Source organism: Tenrec ecaudatus, chromosome 18 (genome assembly GCF_050624435.1).
Source record: "Tenrec ecaudatus isolate mTenEca1 chromosome 18, mTenEca1.hap1, whole genome shotgun sequence".
In the NCBI taxonomy this organism is placed as follows: Eukaryota; Metazoa; Chordata; class Mammalia; order Afrosoricida; family Tenrecidae; genus Tenrec; species Tenrec ecaudatus.
Genome location: NC_134547.1, coordinates 4,414,405 through 4,433,699, shown reverse-complemented (window position 1 = coordinate 4,433,699; position 19,295 = coordinate 4,414,405). Strand labels below are relative to the sequence as shown.

The 19,295-nt window shown below is 52.1% G+C and overlaps 1 protein-coding gene across 1 annotated transcript in view; it reads left to right on the top strand.

Moving 5' to 3' along the window:
* The window catches only part of CACNG7 (calcium voltage-gated channel auxiliary subunit gamma 7), a 35,615-nt gene continuing 16,320 nt past the window's right edge, over nucleotides 1–19,295 (top strand). Inside the window, exons 1-4 of the mRNA XM_075537112.1 lie at nucleotides 1–156; nucleotides 3,298–3,522; nucleotides 5,048–5,134; nucleotides 5,689–5,829. Of these exons, the coding sequence (XP_075393227.1) occupies nucleotides 3,327–3,522; nucleotides 5,048–5,134; nucleotides 5,689–5,829 (424 nt within the window). The 5' untranslated portion in view covers nucleotides 1–156; nucleotides 3,298–3,326. The remainder of the gene's footprint in view (nucleotides 157–3,297; nucleotides 3,523–5,047; nucleotides 5,135–5,688; nucleotides 5,830–19,295) is intronic.

The following is a 19,295-nucleotide window of genomic DNA, read 5'->3' as shown; positions in this document are numbered from 1 at the left end:
GGGAGGGGGCCGGGACGCCGGGCTCCGGGGCGGGGGCGGGGGGCGCGGGCACCGGCGACCCCGGTGGCGGCGGCGGCAGCGGCCGGGGCAAGCCGCGGGGCCGGTCATGCGGCTGCGGGGCCCGCGGCCCGGAGCGTCCGCCCAGCCCTGAGAGAGGTGAGCGCCCCCCGGGGAGGGTCTGGGTGCAAGGGGGTGTCCCAGGAGGTTGGGCTGATCCGGGGTTGGGGCTCCAGGAGGACAGGAGTGGCGCGGGAAGAGAGATTCCCGAGATCTGGGGCCAGAGTTCAGGAGGTATATGGGGCGATGGAGAGGCATTGGGGCCTAGGAATTCCTGGAGTGGGGTAGGGGGACCCCAGAGTCAGATAACTACATCCCTGAGGTCAGTGCTTCACACACACCCGGGAGGGTGCAGGCCGAGGCCCTTTGGGGAGGCGGTAATGGGTATCCCGTAATAAGGGGGAGGGGGGCTTAGTCTCGGCATGGGCAGGTCCCCAGAAAGCAGGAGTTACACTCCGGAGGGATTGGAGGGCGATGGAGTTGGGACTTGGGGCTTGAAGACTCCGGGGTGGGGTGGGGGTCGGGCACAGAATGTCCGAATTGAGGAGATGCTGGAATTTAAAGGAAAGGAGGGGAGAGTCCCTCAGGAGGTAAGGCTGCCCCTATGGGAAGGGGGAAATACAAGGAGGTCTCAGGAGGGCGCTTCTAGGGAGGAAGGCGGGCGAGGAAGGGGATCCGAGAAAGGCAAGGATCCCAGCCTGGCGCCGGGAGGCCGAGGCGGCGGGAGTGGGGGGTGGGGGTGGAGGGGGTGTCCGAGGACCAAATCGGGGACGCTGAGGCCGATTACCTGGCACTAAAGGAGTCAGGTGACGAGAGCGTGAAGGGGCTTGTTTCTGAGCTGAGCGGACTTGGAGGGGAGCTGGCAGCTGACCGGCCAGTGCTGGACCCGCTCCGTGGGGGGAGGGGAGGGAAAGCTGGCGTCTCCGCCGAGCTGGGTCCCGCGTCCTCCAGAAGGCTGAGGGGCAGGGGGTTGGGCGGATGCTGGAATAAGACCAGAGCGACCTCAGGCGATGGGGCCCCAATGGGACTCAGGGGCAGAGTTTCAGGGCTATGGGAATTCTGGCTAATTGTGGTGGGATCACCTGGCTTGATTATCAGGGAGTGGTGAGGAATAGGAGATTTGATAGTTGCTCAAAGGATGATGGGCGGAGGGGGAGGCATGGGGGTGGGGTGAGGACTGATCTAGTTAGTCATCTAATCAATCCCGACTCACAGTGACCCTAACAGGGCAGGGTAGACCTGTCCTCATGGGTCTCTTTAGACAGCCTCTTGTTTCTCCGGGATCCGCCGGTGATTTTCAGCTTCTGACTTTGCAGTTAGGTGCCCAACGCTTAAGCCTCCAGTGAGTCCCCCGCTCTGCTTCTCTCACCCCCCCCCAAAAAAATCAAGGGATTGTGTGGTCTGGGAGAAAGTTCTTGGGTGGGAGGTGAAAGTTATGGGTAAGGGATTTGGAGTCCTGGAGTATGGGGATTGAGGGTTCCCCACCTTACCTCCAAGTCAGAGTCTCTGGGTTCCTGACTTGGAAGGTTACATGTGCCCACAGTTGACTGAAGGGCCCACTGTTGGGTGTGGGGTGGGGTGGTGCTCCAGGCTATGATTAGAAGCCCCAAATCTCTGGAGGGGCATGTGGGGAACACATGGTGGGAGATGTGCACTCTATTTCTTAACTGGGGTTCTAGAGATCAGAGCAGCTGGTTCTTGGTTTGAGGGAGACTTGGGGAGGGGCATGGGGGGTTCCCCTGTATGACTGGTATGCTCTGTTTGGGGTGCTGGGTTGGGACGGTGTGAGGCCATGGTTTCAGTCTTCTGGAATGTTTTAGTCTGAGATGCAGAATCTAGGTTTCTGGATGACACTGATTTAGGGTGTGAAGCCTGACTGGATAGGGATGGGGGTGGGGCAGGGCATCTATGGTTGCAAGTTCAGGTTCTGGCACCTTGGCTCTTGAGTGTGGACTGTGACCTCGGGTTGGTGTCCCAAGTCGAGGTCAAGGGACAGGTTCAGAGTTGGAAGGTCATGGGGTCAATGTCGGAATTGGGTTCTAAGGGTGAAGAGTCTAAGAATTTAAACTTGGGAAGGGAGCTTGACTGGAAGTCTCTGGGAGGCATGTGGTTATGGATTCTGGGAGCAGGCCACCCAGTGAGAGATTCTTGGCCAGTGACCCAGTTTGAGGCTATCCGGCCAGTGTCTTCAGCCCACGGATAGAGTCCACTGGAAAGGGGTGCGCTGGTCTCAGGTGAGGGTGTGGTGTTCAGATGGAGAGCTTGCATTTCTAGATGAATCAAGGAGTTTAGCCTCCAGGGTTCAAGACCCCAGACCCATGGGCATGCAGGGTCCCATGTTATGGCTCAGAGCTGAGTTGAAGGGCACTCCCTCGCTGGTCCAGCGTTCAAGGTTGGAGTCTTGGATCAAGACACCAGTTGGGGTTAAAGTTGTACCTGGTCCTGGAGTTGAAGCCTACAATCAAACTAAGGGTTCTTTGGTCCTGGGCCCAGGTTCAAGATCAAGGATGGTGTGTGTGTGTGTGTGTGTGTGTGTGTGTGTGTGTGTGTGTGTGTGTGAAGGCATCTGGTGTCCAAAGCTGAGTCTCAGGCCGGGGAATGTGGTTCAGGTTGGGGGACCTGGTTTTGAGAGTATGACTCTGGAAGTAGAGTTTCTGGCTAGACTAATGATACTGTCTGGGGTTCTGTTCCAGATACGTAGCTGGGATCAAGGTTCTGAGTTCTAGATTTGGCGCCAGGAACATGGGTGGAAATCATATCTTGGGAATAGGAGCGTGAGGTGGGGGTGGGGGTGGGGCAAGGGCGGTCTCGGTACTTGGTGTCTCTGGGGAGTCCAGACTGAGAGAACAGGTACCAGGGTTGGGAAGCCCAGTGATGAGGTTTGGGGTCAGCAGTTGTCATTGGCGGAGCTTCTTATCCTGAGTCCTGGTCTGGTGTTCTAGACCAGAAGGCAGAGGTCAAAGGTCAAGGTGAAATGACCCCCCCCCTCTCCTGCATTGTTCTAGAGTTTAAAGTCTAGAACAATGCGGGCAGCCGGGGGTCATTTCAAAGCTTTTGGCCAGGGTCTAGAGGTGAGGCCCTTGTGCTGGCTCAGGTGACCGGATGCACACAGTGCTCCGGGGTCGTTATCATTTTGGGATTGGAGTGTTGGGCCGGGGTCCCTTGACCCAGGTGGGCTGCATGGAGCTGGGGGAGGGAGGCCCACCTGGGTTCTCCACCACAGCTTCTGTTCCCCACCAGGCCCCGCAGGGCGCCCCCCGCCACTGAGGATGAGTCACTGTAGCAGCCGCGCCCTGACCCTGCTGAGCAGCGTGTTTGGCGCATGCGGCCTGCTCCTGGTGGGCATCGCGGTCAGCACCGACTATTGGCTGTACATGGAGGAGGGCACCGTGTCACCGCAGAACCAGACCACTGAGGTCAAGATGGCGCTGCACGCGGGCCTCTGGAGGGTCTGTTTCTTCGCAGGTACAGACCTCACCTGTCCCGTCTCACCTGCGGCCCCCAGAGAGAGTACCCTGGCCCACAGTCCACAATCTCCTGGTTCCTGAGACACCCGTACACCCCCCCCCCCCCCCGTTCTCTGTGTTCTCTCTGGGGCATTCAGACTCAGGAGCTGACACCCCAGCGGCTGACACAACTCCCACCACCCCGCCCCCAGCCCAGATGTCTCCTTACTCCCTGCACCTGGGAGCCCTGAGTAGACTAGAGGGGCAGCCACAAAGAGGGGGACCCTCCAGGAGATGGATGGATGGACATCGTGGCTGCAACCAGAGGCTTAAACACATGAACCATAGTGAGGTTGATGCAGGACCGGGCAGTGTTTCCTTCTGCTGGACATAGGGTTACGATGTATTGGAAACAATGTGAAAGCATCTTAAAGCAACAAAGCGGGAGCCCTGGGGTTCCTGTGTGTGTACTCACTGTCATTGAGTCAATGCTGATTTATAGTAACCCCGTGCGTTTCTGAGACTGTAACTGTTTACTGGAGTAGAAAACCCAGTCTCTCTCCCGGGGAGCTGCTGGTGGTTTCAAACTGCTGACCATGGGGATCTCAGCCCAACGCATAACCACTCCACCACCAGGGCTCCTTAATAAATACATATCTCACGTATATCTCCAGCCCCCTCCTGTCTGGCTCCTTGGTGGAGGAGGGGGGTGGGGGGGAGGGGGGACACCCATCATCTTTCCTTAGATCCAGCGGGTTCAAACCTCCTGGCCGGGCAGGAAGAAAAACTCCGTGCAGCCTACCCACCTCCACCCCCTGCGCCCTTGTGGTGACTCTGACGCTTAGCAACCCTATGGGACAGAGCAGAACTGGTCCCACAGGGTTTCCGAGGCTGTCTGTCTGTATGGCAGCAGGTAGCCACAGAGGTCTCCTACCGAGTGGGGAAAACAGGTTCCAAGCGCTGACATTTCGGTCAGCAGCCCAGTGCTTAGTCCACGGTGCCGTCAGGGCTCCTAAGCCATGCCTCCGGGTGACCACCAAAGGAGGCCCCCCAGCTGCTAACCTCCGAGTGGAGGAGTGGGAAGTTTGAGTTGGGGGGGTGTTATTCGGAAGAAAGGGCTGGTGATCTTCCAGTAAAGGTCATGGCCCTGAAGTGAAACCCCACGGATCCACTCTGCTCACATGGGGGTCGCCATGGGTTGGAACTGACACAGGCAGCTGATCTGTAATGGGATTGGGTCATGCCAATACCCATGTTCTAAGAACACAGGGCCCCAGTCTTCACCCAAGTCTGTAAGGAATCAGGATTCCTGGCCCACCGTGCCCCTCTGGCTCAGTCCTCGGAGTTCCAAGCCTGTGGGTCATCCAAACCCTAAGGTAGCTCTCAAGAGGGGGTCCTGTGTCCCTTGCCCACTGCCCCACCCCCAACCTTTGGGTTCTGCAGCCCATCCATACCCTGGTGTCTCCCCACGGTCAGCCCTGCCTCAGACAGCGCCCCGCAGGTGAGGAGTCTCTCACCAGCATCACCTCTTCTCTTCCTCCTAGGTCGTGAGAAGGGTCGCTGCGTGGCATCCGAATATTTCCTTGAACCGGAGATCAATTTAGTGACGGAAAACACAGAGAACATTCTGAGTGAGGGGAAGCGAGGCCTGGGCTCCAAAGGGGCTGGAGAGGGGCGGGGCTAGAGGAGGGGTAGAGTCCATAGGGACAGGGCTGGAGTCCTAGGGCTGGAGCGGTGGGTTGAAAGGAGGTGGGGCCTGGATGGTGGGTGGAGCCAGTGGGGAAAAGAGTGGAACCAATGGGCAGGAGGGGTGCGTTGAAAGGAGGTGGAGCTCGGCTGAAAGGGTGGGGCTAGGGAAGTAGGTGGAGTCAAAGGAACCGCAGAGCATTTAAAGAAATTGGGACCTGGGGTGGTGGGTGGAGTCACTGGGGAAGGGGTGGAATCAGAGGGCAGGAGGGGCGCGTTGAAGTGGTCAGTGGGCGAGAAGGCGGGGTTGGGCGGTGGTGGAATCAGCAGGAAGGGGTGTGGCCTAATAAAGTTGCCTTGGCCTGGTGGAAGAGTGGGGTCAGCAGAGGTGGCCTTAGCTGATAAAAGGGGAGGAGTTGGTGGGACAAGGAAGGCAGGAGGACAGGGGGAGGTGGCCACTGGAACTCTCCTCCTCACCCGCTGCCCCTCCGCCCTGCAGAGACAGTGCGCACGGCCACCCCCTTCCCCATGGTCAGCCTCTTCCTGGTGTTCACCGCCTTCGTCATCAGCAACATCGGCCACATCCGCCCTCAGAGGACCATTCTGGCCTTCGTTTCTGGCATCTTCTTCATCCTCTCGGGTAAGCTTCAGAGAAACATTTATGGTCTGGAGATATCGGGGTGCAATTTAAAATTCCAGGGACCTGTCGGCTGGGCTCACTGTGCCACTTTCTTGCTGTGTGACGTCAGGCTGCTTGCCCAACCTCTCTGTTTTGAGGGCCGAATTATTAGCTCATGCTTCCCGCGGGCGGGTTGTGGGCCGGGTTGGTGTTATGATACTCGCTCAACAAGGCCTAGGTGAGGTAAGTCACTATTAATAGCCCCATTTCACAGAGAGGGAAACACTCCCCGAGACACGAAGCCATCTGCTCACTTCCCGACAGCCAGTCAGGTTCCAGTTTCTCGCCGTTCGCCCCCAGAGGCTGTATTTTTAACGACCACGGGCAGGGAGAGCAATTTCCCAGCCCGCCAAGGTTCTTAACTATGGGTGCGAGATGTTCTCTTGTAAACAATCCTGAAGAGACGCGGAATACCTGAATTTTGAAGTGTGTAACCATGGACCCCACCGCCCAGGTTCCCCCACGCACAAGGCTCGCTTTTAAGGGTTCCCTGAGTCGGTTTGTGCTGGTGGCGCTGTGGGTTATGCGCTGAGCTGCTAGCCCCCAGGTGGCCGTTGCAACCCCCCCACCCCCACCCCAGCCATTGCATGGAAGAAAGATGAGTCTTGTCGACTTGTATGGCTTCGGAAACCCTGGCAGTGGTTCTCAACCTTCCTATTGTGGCGACCCTTTCATACAGTGCCTCATGTTGTGGTGACGGCCCCCACCATAAAATTACTTTCGTTGCTACTTCATCACTGTCATTTTGCTACTGTGATGCATCAGGCGACTCCTGCGAAAAGGTTGTTTGACACCCCCACTCCCCCAAAAGGGTCGCGACCCACAGGTTGAGAACCGCTGCACAGGGTCACTCTGAGTTGGTGTAAGGAGCCCTGCTGCTGTAGTCAGCTACATATGTAGCTGCTCACCACAAGCTTAGCTGCTCCAATCCCCCAGCCACTCCTGGTGGGAAAAATGAGACTGCGCTAGTGAGGCTGCACAGGCTCGGAAACCCACATGGGCAGCTCTGCCCTGCCCTGTATGGCTGCTCTGAGTCAGTGGACTCCGTGGCAGTGGGTTTGGTTGGGGGTCAAGGCAAAACCAAACTCATTGCCATTAATCCAGAGTAGGATCCAATAGGACAGAGAAGCCTCCCCTCCTCCCCCGGAGGATATTCTGTGTTGAGCACCCTGGCGGTACAGTGGTTAAGTGCACCACCACTAGCAGAAAGGTCAGTAGTTCGAACCCACCAGCTGCTCCGTGAGAGGCAGTCGGCTTTTGGAAAGATTTATAGTCTTGCATGGGGCTGTTCTACTCTATCCCATACAAAAACAAAAGACAAAAGCACCCTCAAACGCTCTGTCACTGGGTTGATTTTTAATCATAGCGACCAACTGGAGAAAATTAGAGCTATCTCTGTGGGTTTCCGAGACCATAACACCTGACCGGAGGAGAAGGCCTCGAATTTATCCCAAGGAGCGGCTGGTGGTTTTGAACTGCTGACCCAGAGGTTAGCAGCCCAAGCAGCCCACAACCCACTTTGCCACAGAGTTTTGATAGGGGGTGGAATCGGCTTGATTGGCAGTGGGTTTGGTTTGGGTTTTTGGATCCCACTAGCTGTTTCTAAGGAGCCCTGGTGGTGCTGTGGGTTAGGCATTGGGATGGTAACCACAGGGCTGACAGTTTAAACCCACCAGTCATGCCGAGAAAGATAAGACCATGCGCTTAAAGACTTAAAGTAAAAAAAAAAGCAAACAACTTAGTCTCAGAAGGAGTCTACATGAGGCAGAATCGACTTGATGGCAATAGGCTTTGCTTTTTGCTTTTCTCCTGGGGGAGATTTCTAACCATCCATCCACCTACCTTCTTTTTAAAAGCATTTCAAAGTCAGCCACACGTGCCAGCACACACCACCCAGAACTGCTGCACCCGTGTCACCAGCTAGAGTTCAAACCTTGTTTGCAGTTATTTTTCTTAACTTTAGTCTTTTGAGGTACAAGGTCCTTTTACATGTGTGATCACACCCCCTTCTCATAATATCTCTGCCAAGGACTTGCTATTACCACTTGCTTGCTTGATTTAAAAAAAAAAGGGGAGAGGAGGGGGTTCTGTGCCCCAGAGAAGGAGCCCAGGTGTGTACAGTCGTTCAAACGCTCAGCCGCTCACCGGAAGGTTGGCGGTTTGAACCCACCAGCTGCCTCCTTAAGAGGATGATAAAAGGAGCCTGCTTCTGTGGAGGCTGACAGCCTCAGAAACCCTGTGGGGGCAGCTCCAGGCTGTCCTATGGGGTCACCATGAGGCGGATCTGACTCTAGGGCAGGGGGTTTGATTTGGTTTGGAGGCCCTGAGGAGGGTGGGAGGTGTTCAGGATAATGCTGTTGCTGGACAGATCTCCTGCCCTGAGTCTGTTCTGAAATGTCTGACTCGTGACGTGGTCCACGCACATAAAAAGAGAACTGCGCTCCCTGGGATTTTTCCTGGTCCCTTGTCAGAAGTAGATCACCAGGCCTTTCTTCTGAGGAGCCCCTTGGTGGATTTGAACCACCCACCACTCAGATCGCAGCCAGCACAGCAATAGTTTGCAGCACCCAGGGTTCTCTATCAGGACACCAGGCAATCACCCAACTCATCAACAAACAAACAATCCAGACAGCCAGCCAACCAACCAACCAACAAACCAACAAGCCAGCCAACCCACCAACTAACCAACCAACAAGCCAGACAGTCAACCAATCAACCAACTAAATACCTAGCCAATCAACCAACTAATCAACCAGCCAGCTAACCAATCATTTAACCAACTAACCACCCAGCCAAGCAACCAACAAACTAGCCAGCCAACAAACTAACCACTCATCTAACTCAAACAACCAACCAGTCAACCAACCAACCAACCAACCAACCAACCAACTAACCAGTTAGCTAATCAACCAACCAACCAACCAACCAACCAACCAACCAACCAACTAACCAGCTAGCCAACCAACCAGCTAACCAACCAAACAACTAGCCAACTAACCATTTAGCCAACCAAGCAAGCATTAAGCCAACCAACCAACGAACCAATGAACCAACCAACCAACCAACCAACCAACCAACCAACCAACCAACCAACCAACCAACTAACCAATAAGTCATACAATCAACAAGCCAGGCAACCAACAAGCCAACCAACCAACCAACCAACCCACCAAGCAGTTGCCCTTGCTTGGGTTCTGATCACAGCAACCCCTCGGGGTTTTCAGTGACCAACTTTGCCATAGTAGATCACCAGGCCTTTAGTCCAAGTCATCTCTGGGTGGACTCGAACTGCCCCACACTCAGGTAGCAGCTGAATATTCCCAGGCCCCAGGACTCAGCCACAGTCTCCTATGAGTCCTCCTCCTGTTCAGCACAGCCCTGTTCACACAGGTTTAACGCAGTCCAGTCTGCACCTAGACGTCACCCAGATGCATTCATTGCGGCCATTTAATTGCGTTCAGTATGAGCTCCTTTAATTCGGCTGCTGCTTGGCGAGCAGAAGCCCCCCTTGTTCTGATCTCCTCCCCACCCCATGCCTCTGTGCCTCTTGGGGGCCAGGCGTGGGGCTCTGGTCTCTTCCCAGAGCTGACAGTTCAAACAGACCCAGGTGGATTTTCAGAACTCCTCCGCCCCCCAGCCTTCTGGGGAAGCGTCACCCCTCACCCCACCCCCGGAGCCCCACACCCTCCCGCCACCTCCGCCCGTGTGCGTGCTGTGCTTGCAGCTTAACCTGAGGGGACCTTCTCCCGGGAAACCAGGGTGTGATCTTTGCAATCTTGAACCGTGGCTCGTGGAGCCAGACGCCCAGCTAAAATAAGAAGTGCTGCTGCCTGTGAGCGACAGTGATCCGAGCAGAGCGAGCGGGCTCTCTCGGCTCTCGGATGCAAAACGGAGTCGTTTAGAGAGGGAAAGTAGGGCAAGGGTGGGCATGGTACTGCCCTGTCTCCTGCACCCTGACAGGAAGCAATAGATCCATGCAGGAACAGAGAGCCTCAAGCAATAGATCCATACAGGAACAGAGAGCCTCAAGGCGCTTTCTCTGAGTTTCGGTGGCTGGGATCGAACCACTGACCTCATGGTTGTCAGTCTTCAACTTTTTGCAGTAACAGGTGAGATATAAACGAAACAATTGTTGCCAGTGAGTCCATTCTGACTCACCGAGACCTTCCAGGACAAAGTGGAACCCCCTCATCCCAAAGCTGTACATATTTATTGTAGTAGATCATCAGGTACGCCCACCCACGGGGCACCTGGGTGGGTTCTAACCACTGACCTTTGTGTTCACAGCTGAGCGTTTCACTGTCCTGTCCACAGGGCTCCTCTCTTGTGGCTTCCTCGACTCACAGCCACCCTGTAGGACAGGACAAGGTAGAACTGCCCTATGGGTTTCTGAGACTGTCACTCTTTACGGGAATTGAATGGTTTCAAACTGCCAGCCTTGTGGTTAGCAGTCCAGTGCATAAGCACTACATGACCAGAGAACCTTCCTTTCTCTAACCTCCAAGCCTGGAGTGACAGGAAGAAGAGGCTCTCTACTCTCCCAAAGAGTGACAGTCTCAGAAACCCACAGGGGCTGTTCTACCCTGTCCTATAGGGCCGCTAGGAGGCGGCATTGGCTCGATGGCAGTGAGTTTGTCTGGTGTAGGGTCTACCTTGAATGAGTCTCTTGTGGTATAAAAGAGTTTAAATTCTGACCTCTGTGTCTGGCCTGTACGGTCTACCTTGAATGAATATAAGAGAGGTAGTGTTTACAGACGTGTTGGGCTACTAACTGAAAGGTCAGCAGTTCAAAGCCACCAGCTTCTCCGAGGGAGAAAGAGGAGGCTTTCTGCTCCCCTAGAGAGTTAACATCCCAGAACTCCACAGAGACATTTCTGTTGCGTACTATAGGGTCTGCTGTGAATTGGAATGGACTTGACGGCAGCGATTTTGACTCAATGGCAGTGCTTTTTTGTTTGTTTGATTTTGAAAATACTTCTGGATTCTATTTTGAGTAGAATACCCCTCAAGAAAAAGGCAGTGCCTTATCAAGTTGGCCCCAGCTCATAGCGACCCTATAGGGCTAGGTCGACCTGCCCCTGTGCGTTTCTAAGACCCCACTCTTGTGTTGTTTTTTTAAAATGTTTACTTGAGTTTTATGGACTCTGCAAAGACACTCGACTATGCAGATCATAACAAACTCAGGATAGCTTTGAGAACAGTGGGAATGCCAGAACACTTCATTATGTTCATTCGGAACTTGTACAATGGTTGGAGAGGCAGCTATACAAACAGAACAAGGGAAGATTGCAGTTTAAAATCAGGAAAGGTGGGCGTCAGGATTGTATCTTCACCATACTTTTTTTGGGGAGGGTCATCTTAAAAATTTTTTTAATTAAAAGATCATTTTTATTGGGGGCTCTTACAGTTCTTATAACCACCCATACATCCATGTATCAGGCATGTTTGTACATATGTTATCATCCTTTTCTAGATGTTTGCTTCCTAATGAGACCTTGGGATCAGCTCCTCCCTTTTTAGAGGAAGACCTAACTCTTTTTTTATTTTGACCTAACTCTTTAGAGGAATGGAAAACCTCATCTTTTTTCTGCGAAGTTGGCTGGTGGTTTGGAACCACCGACCTTACTGCTAGCAAACCAACGCTTAGCCACTATGCCACCAGGGCTCCTCCGCTTAGGTGGCTAGAAGTCCATGTTCAGGGCAGCAGCTCCTGGGGACCTTTCTCTCCCTGCCCGTCCAGGGAGACAATCCTTGCCTCAGCGTCTGTGGACAGCCAGTCCTGAAGCCTGAGCAGACTCTGCCATGCTCAGAGTGGCCTCCCATCTCCAGCGAGTGGTTTAAGACACCCCTTACCCAGCCTCGACCTCACCAACACAAGCAGCAAAACTCCATTTTCACAGAAGGGTGACCTAGGCCAGCCCAAGCAAATACGCCCCTTCCAACTGGTAGCAGGCTGTAGGGCAGAGGGGAATGGCCACGTCCGGTCACCTAAGTTCAGCCTTCCTAGTGCAGTGGCTGCGAACCAAAGGATGGGTGGTCCCAAACCCATCAGTCCCTGAGAGGAGAAAGATAAGACTGTCTGCTTCTGGACAGATTTACATCCCGGAGGATGAGTACGCCCAGCCCACAGGCCCTATATCAATTAAAAAAAATACCAAACCTCATTGAGTCTTGGGTCCATGCCGATTTATGGCGACCCCATGGGACAGGGTAGATCTGCCTCCCGTGGGTTTCCAAGGCTGTAAACTCTTTCCCGTAGTGGTTTTGAACCGCTGACTCTGTGGTTCGCATCTCAGCTTGACACGCTATGCCCCCGGGGTTTGTCCAGGTACAACCCACGCAGGGGATGAAGACACATTTCTCAAGTTCAACCGCTGCGGGGCGGCAGGAGACTCCCTCCCCACCCCCCACCCCCCGCAGGCGTTCTTGCACAGCAGAGCCTGACCCGCCATATCTGGGAGGGGGAGCTCTTGGGTATGTAGGGGTGACAGCACTGGGCTGCTTGCTGGAAGGTCGGGGGTTGGAAACCAGCAGCCCCTCCGTGGGAGAAGCAGGAGGCTGTCTGCTGTCTCCCGTTCAGACGGACAATTTCCAGCCCACTGGCCTGTGATCTTCCTGCATTCGGTGTTGTTGCATGGCTGCGAGTCTCAAGAGGAATTGATGGACGAGTATTGGCATATGGGGTAATATCGGACTTAGGGACTTGATCTTGTCCATTAGAAACATATATATAAAACACGATAAAAACAAAACCACACACACACACACACACACACACCTTGCTGCTGTGGAGTCAAGGTCAATTCACGGTGCCCCCACGTGGTGTGGAGTAGAACAACGCTATAGGGTGGCTTTGGCTGGAATCATTGCCGTCGGCAATTGGCAGGCCCAAGGAGCCCTGGTGGCATAGTGGATTATGCACTCGTCTGCTGAGGACAGCAGTTCAAACCCCCTGCCCCACCCCATGCCCACTGCTCTGTGTGAGAAAAGATGAGGGTTTTCCTTTAACGACTCACAGTTTCAGAAACCCAGAGGGCCAGTTCTATTCTCTTTCATATAGGGTCACTATGAGTCAGAATTGATTAGGTAGCAGTGAATTTTTTTTTCTTTAGTTATTCTTCCAAGTAGCACTGGGTGGGTTAGAACAGGTAACCTTTAGGTTAACAGTCAAGCAAAAGTATTTTGTGCTACCTAGAAACCATACAATAAAGTAGATAGATAGATGAGATAGATATGATGTAGCTAGATAAATGATAGAGGTCGATAGATGATATAGATGATATAGATAGATGATATAAATAGCTATATAGATGATAGATAAGTGAGAGGTAGAAGATATAGAGATAGATGATATAGATAGATAGATGATTGATCGATAGATTGATGGATAAATGATCTAGATAGGTAGATGATAGATGATATAAATCAGTATATAGATGATAGATAAGTAATAGGTAGATGATATAGAGATAGATGATATAGATAGGAAGATGATAGAAAAATGATAGATGACCATTAAAAATGAAAAATGATAGATGATATAGATAGATGATAGATAGATGAGAGGAGAGAGAGGGAGGGAGGAGGAAAGAGAAGTTGAGAAGGGGAGAGGGAGAGAAATAGGACCAATATTTTAAGTCTTGAAAATGCAGTGTGTACCCCTCCCATCCCCGCTCCCGCCCCCATCCCCCAGCACTCTCAGTGAGGAAACACAGGCTCCTAGGAAGATGGGCGGGCTGCCTGAGGTCTGGAAATAAGGCAGGTTGGCATTGCAGACCCCAGTCAGAGCAGCGGGAACGATGGGGTCACTAAGTCATGTCCACTTTGCTTTCTGCTTCTGAAAAACAGCCCAAGGAAAGGAGCATGGCTGGGGGTGGGGTGGGGGTGGGGCTCTGGCTTGGAACTGCCAAGCGCAAGCCCAAGCCCAACCCCCTGCCTTGGACTTGGCTCTCATTCCAGACAGCCTTGCAAGACAGAGAACTGCTCCCCTATGTTTCTTAGCTGTGTGTGCATGTATGTTTGTGTGTGTATAACTTTAAAAAAATCATTTTATTGGGGGCTCTTACAGCTCTTATCACAATTCATACCTACACCCACTGCATCAAGCACATTTGTACATATGTTGCCATCATCATTTTCAAAACATTGTCTTTCTACTTGAGCCCTTGGTATTAGCTCATTTCCCCCCCTTCTCCACCCTCCCTTCCTCGTGAATCCTTGGATATATATATATAGATAGTTGGTATAAGACACGATATATATATATATATATATATCGTGTCTTATACCAACTATCTCCCTTCACTCATTTTTTGTTTCCTCCTGAGGGGTTTCCCCTTTCTCCCCCTACCTTCCCCTTCCCCTTCTGGTACCGCTACTCTTATGATTGGTCCTGGGGACTTTAACTGTCCTGGATTCCCTGAGCTTCCAGCTCCCCATTTCCCCCCAGCTCTTATCTGTACCCATGTACATGCTCTAGTCTAGCGGGATTTGTAAGGTAGAATTGGGGTAATGATAGTGGGGTGGGGAGGAAGCATTAAAGAACCCAAAGAAAGTTAGATGTTTCATTGGTGCTATACTACACCCTGACTGGCTTATCTCTTCCTTGTGACCTTTCTGTAAGGGGATGTCCAATTGTCTACAGATGGGCTTTGAGTCTCCACTCCATGCTCCCCCTCATTCACATTGATAGGATTTTTTGCTCTGGGTCTTTGATGCCTGATACCTGGTCCCAATGTGTGTATAGCTTTTATTATTAATTAGATGGGAGTTTAAATTCCAGCTCATAATTTTTCTATTCAGTAATAATCTAAACAGTGGCTCAACCCTTCCAATAGTCTGCTCTGTCCCTCCACCCCCTTCCTCACTTTCTCTTTCTCCAAAATAATAATAATAAAATTAATAAAACCCCCAAAATGAAACCCCACCAAACTCACTGCCATCAAGTCAATTATGACTCCTAGAAACCCTATAGGACAGGGTCAAACCCCCTGTGAGTTTCCGGGACAGTAACTCTTTACAGGAGTACAAAGCCTCATCTAAGTGACTTTTTTTTTTTTGGCTGTTCAAAAATACTTTAAAGACTTATGTGTGGAGTGGACAAGTAAGGGCAGCTCGGGGCATTTGGGGCAAAAACCTCAAATCAAGCCCCCTTCCCCGGAGCCCATTCCCACCTAGAGCGACCCACCATCAGGTTGCCCAGACTAACTCTCCGTGGCAGCAGGGCACGCAGACCACAGAACCACTGGACTTTCTCTGGAAGGAACCCGGCAATGTAGTGGTCACACTGAGCTGCGAGCCACATGGTCAGCAGTTGGAATCCACCAGTCTGGTGAGAGAGAGAGACAGAGAGAGAGTGGAGGCTGTCTGCTCCCACAAAGAGTTACAGTCCTGGAAACCCACAGGGTCAATTCTACTCTGTCCTGCAGGGTGGCTGATGAGTCGGCACTGACTTGATGGATGGCAGTGTGTTGTGTTCTGAACTCTTCACTGGAGTAGAAAGCCTTATCTTTCTCCCCTAGGTAGGCGCTGGTGGTTTTGAACTGCTGACTCTGCAGTTAGCAGCCCAGCGCGCAACCCACTTGGCTGCCAGCGCTCCTTAATTGTGTGTGAGTGTGTGTGCGTGCGTGCGTGCGCATGCGTATGGTGGGGGTATGAAGAGATGTTCGTGTGGGCGTGAAGAGTGGGAGCCGTCGGAGGGAGACTTCCAGGAAGAAACGTCGTCGCATTTGCGCTTAGACGGATGGGGAGGGGATGTGCGGGCAGGGGGGCGTGTTTCTCAATGGCGTGCTGGAAAGTGTCCCGTGTGTAGGGAGAATTCACAACGTGAGTCAAAAACCCTAGATCAAAAACCCTAGAAGGAGAGGGTAGGACCGCGGTAGACGCTCGGGAAGCTGTCCACGGTCCTGAAACGGTCCGGGGCTGGAGCCAGATTGCTTCTGCTTGGGATTTTTTTTTTTTTTTCTGGAAAGTAGGGAATCCTTACTTACCCATGGCGCTCGCTCAAAGAATTCAGAAGCAGATGTAGCCGGGTGGGGGTGGAGAGAGAGAGTTGGATTTCAAAGAAAAGAAAGGGGGAGGGAGGAGAAGAGAAACAGAAACAAAAAAAGGAAGGAGAGGGCTATTTTGGGAGAGTCATTTGGTGTTGCCAGTCGCCTAAGACTCTGTTCCGACTTGAGGCGACCCCACATGAGCGGAGCGGGGCTGGAGACCCACAAATCTGTGACGTGAGCCCCGGTGGCATGTCCAGGAAGAAGGAAGCTCATAGGTATGTGTGTGTGTGTGTGTGTGTGTGTGTGTGTGTACACATTCTGCAATGACTAAAAATACTTCTTTGTCCTCTCTGTTCCCTTCTCATTAACCGCCACCCCTGGTACTTTGCTGGAAGAGGATGCCTACTCCCCACTCAGGAAGGACCCTTAACACTGTGGTCCTGGACTCGGGTGCATCTCCAGCTGGGGTGGGAGGTGATGCAGGAGGTGTCCGTAGGAAACCAGATCACAGAAAGGTGGGGGGTGTACCATGCCCCCACCACCCAGCCATGTGCGTGTGCTTGTAGTGGCTGTGATTAATGGGAGTCACATCGTCATCGGCAATTCTAAATGCCACCAGGTTCCTCCCCTGCACCCTGAAGACAGACAGGTGTCAGTGGAGCCTCCAGACTAAGATGGACTAGAAAAAGAAGCCTGGCAGGCTAACATCTGACATTTCACCCGTGGAAACCTTACAGATAGCAACAGACTCTTGTCTTGTAGGGAACTGGGACGTGAGCCCCTGGGCTGGACCCCACTGTGTCTGAGTCTGTTCTGACTCAGGGTGATGACCTTATAGGGCTGGGTAAAGGATTATCCCTCAGGGACGGTAAGATGCAGCTTACTCCTGGGGAGTGGCTGGTGGGTTTGAACTACTGACTTTGTGGTTAGCAGCCTATGGTTCCACCAGGGCTTCTCCTTGGGTTGGAAGGTGCTGAGAAGACACAGCGACCACAAGAACAGACTCAAGAACACCTTGATATGTTCATGAAGAAGGCCTGGGACCAATTAGCCCCTGGCTCTGCTGCAGAACTTGTCACCATGAGTCGGAGCCCACTTGGTGACAACTAGCAGCCACAGGGACATATGCCTGTGGGAAGCGTCCAAAAGCCATTGGGAAGAGTCCGCCATCTTTTCATCAACCCACAAATGCTCCATAGCCACTTTTCATGCTTCCACTTGTGTCCTTCAGCGATCCAAGGATGGATTTTGATCAACGAGGGATAGAGAGTAGGGTCTGAATTTTAGAAAAGTACTGATAGCTGAAGCAGGAATGATTGGGCAGGGTGGGTGGGGCCACGGTGTAACAGATGTATAGAATAAGGTGTTAGCTGGAGTCAGGGGATTGGGGAGGCAGAAGCGGGTTCAGATTCATGAGGGAATTAGGAAGCAAAATAGATATGATTTGGTGGTAAATTGTCCATGATGGATGAGAGAGAAAACTAGATAGATAATAGAGATATGATGGATGGAGAGGTAGTGAGTTATGATGTAGATATAGGATATAGATATGATGAATGGCTAGGTAGAGAAGTTGTTGGATGGGTTGATGGATGGATGGGTAGGTTGGTTCATAGGTAGAAAGGTAGATTGATAGAGTAATTATAGATAGATTTGAACACAGATAGGCTATAGATGTGATAGATAGAAGATAGATAGATGATAGATTGATGTAGGATAGAGTATGATGGATGGGTAGATGGATGAAGAGATGAATATAGGTATGATCAATGGCTAGATGGATCAGTGGATTGATGGATGGGTAGGTAGATGGGTAGATTGATAACTATATGATGAACAGATAGATATAAAGACAGACAGGTAGGTATAGATTAGATGGATGGATGGATGGATAGACAGACAGATTCTTGCATTTGACTTGGGTGTCTGCTGGAGCAGTGGTTTCTGAGTTTACTTCGACATTCCACTCCTACAATCCTGCTCACCTTTTAAGAGCAATCCCTCATGCCTTTTCCACAATGAGTCCCTCATCTTAAGTGTCAAAGGGATGGAATTCCAGAGTGGAAAGTGCTGCCGGTGTTCAGAGAAAGTGTGTTAGTCCAGAGGGACTAGAGAAACAAATTCATAGACACTCATGTGTATAAGAAAGAGCTTGATAGACACGATCAATTGTTTATTGAGAAAACATCCCAGCCTAGTCCAGATCAAGTCCATAAGTCTGATATTAGCCCCATCATCTTCACGAGGTGCCAGATCTTGCATTCGGTGCCGTCGAGGCAACAGGGAACCACCAGGGAGGCTTCATGCTCCTGGGAAAGGGAGTGGGAAGAACCACAGTAAGAAAGCACACCTAATAGATGATGGGGGTGGGGGGCTATATAAATAACTATTAGGTAGGAAAATACTGGAGGAGAGAGGAGAAGGAGGCCTGGCGAGGTAGTGGGTCCTGTACTGGGGCTGCCATAGCAGAGTCAGCACTTTGAAACCATCAGCCTCTCTGAAGGGGGGAAGGTTTATAGTCTCAGAGACCCACAGGGAGTAGAGGAGAGGGGTGCAGTTTCACTCTGTCCTGTTGGGCAGCTCTGAGTTGGAATTGGACTCCCTGGGGGGAGGGGGACAGGGGTCATTCTTTCATCTCACCTCGGTGGCCCAAGTTGTTTTTTTAAAATCATTTTATTGGGGACTCGTACAATTCTTATCACAATCCATACATGCATCCATTGTGTCTAGAACATATGAACATCTGTTGCCATCATTCTCAAAACATTTGCCTTCTACTCGAGCCCTTAATATTGCCCCAGTTTTTAAAAAAGAAAACTTTCAGACACGGAGAACAGTACAGCGAACCCAGATATATCTCCCTCCACATGGGCAGGGTCCCTCTAGCCTAAGTATCTTGTTAATGTTCCGCCATATTTGCATTCTCTCTTTCACACACACACACACACACACACACACACACACACACACACACACACATACAATTTTGCCATGGTTGTTGTCGTTGCTTTGGGGCTCTACCGTTTGGAAGTACCTTACAAGTCACCATGGTAGTTCAGCTGTAAATGTTTCAGCACGCCTCCAGGAAGAGTGAGAACCTGCTTCTACCTAACGGTTGTGAGCTGCTGTCGAGTGGACGTTGACTCATGGTAGTGACCGCATGCGCAGCGGAAGGAAGCAGTGCCCTCCGTCCTGCACCCACCTCCACACTGCGGTCAGCAGCCCAGTGCCTAACCCGTTGCTGGTGTGTTTGAGTTCCTCCCTGGAAGAGCTGTGTCAGTATCAGTCCATCTCCCATAGCGTCTCCCTGCCCTCTCTGGCCCCACACAGTGGCCTCACCCAGTGCTTGACCACCCCCTTCCCCTGCCCCCTGATGGCATGTCCATTGTCAGCCCGTTAGATAACATTCTGTGTTAGTTTGGATAGACCAGAGAA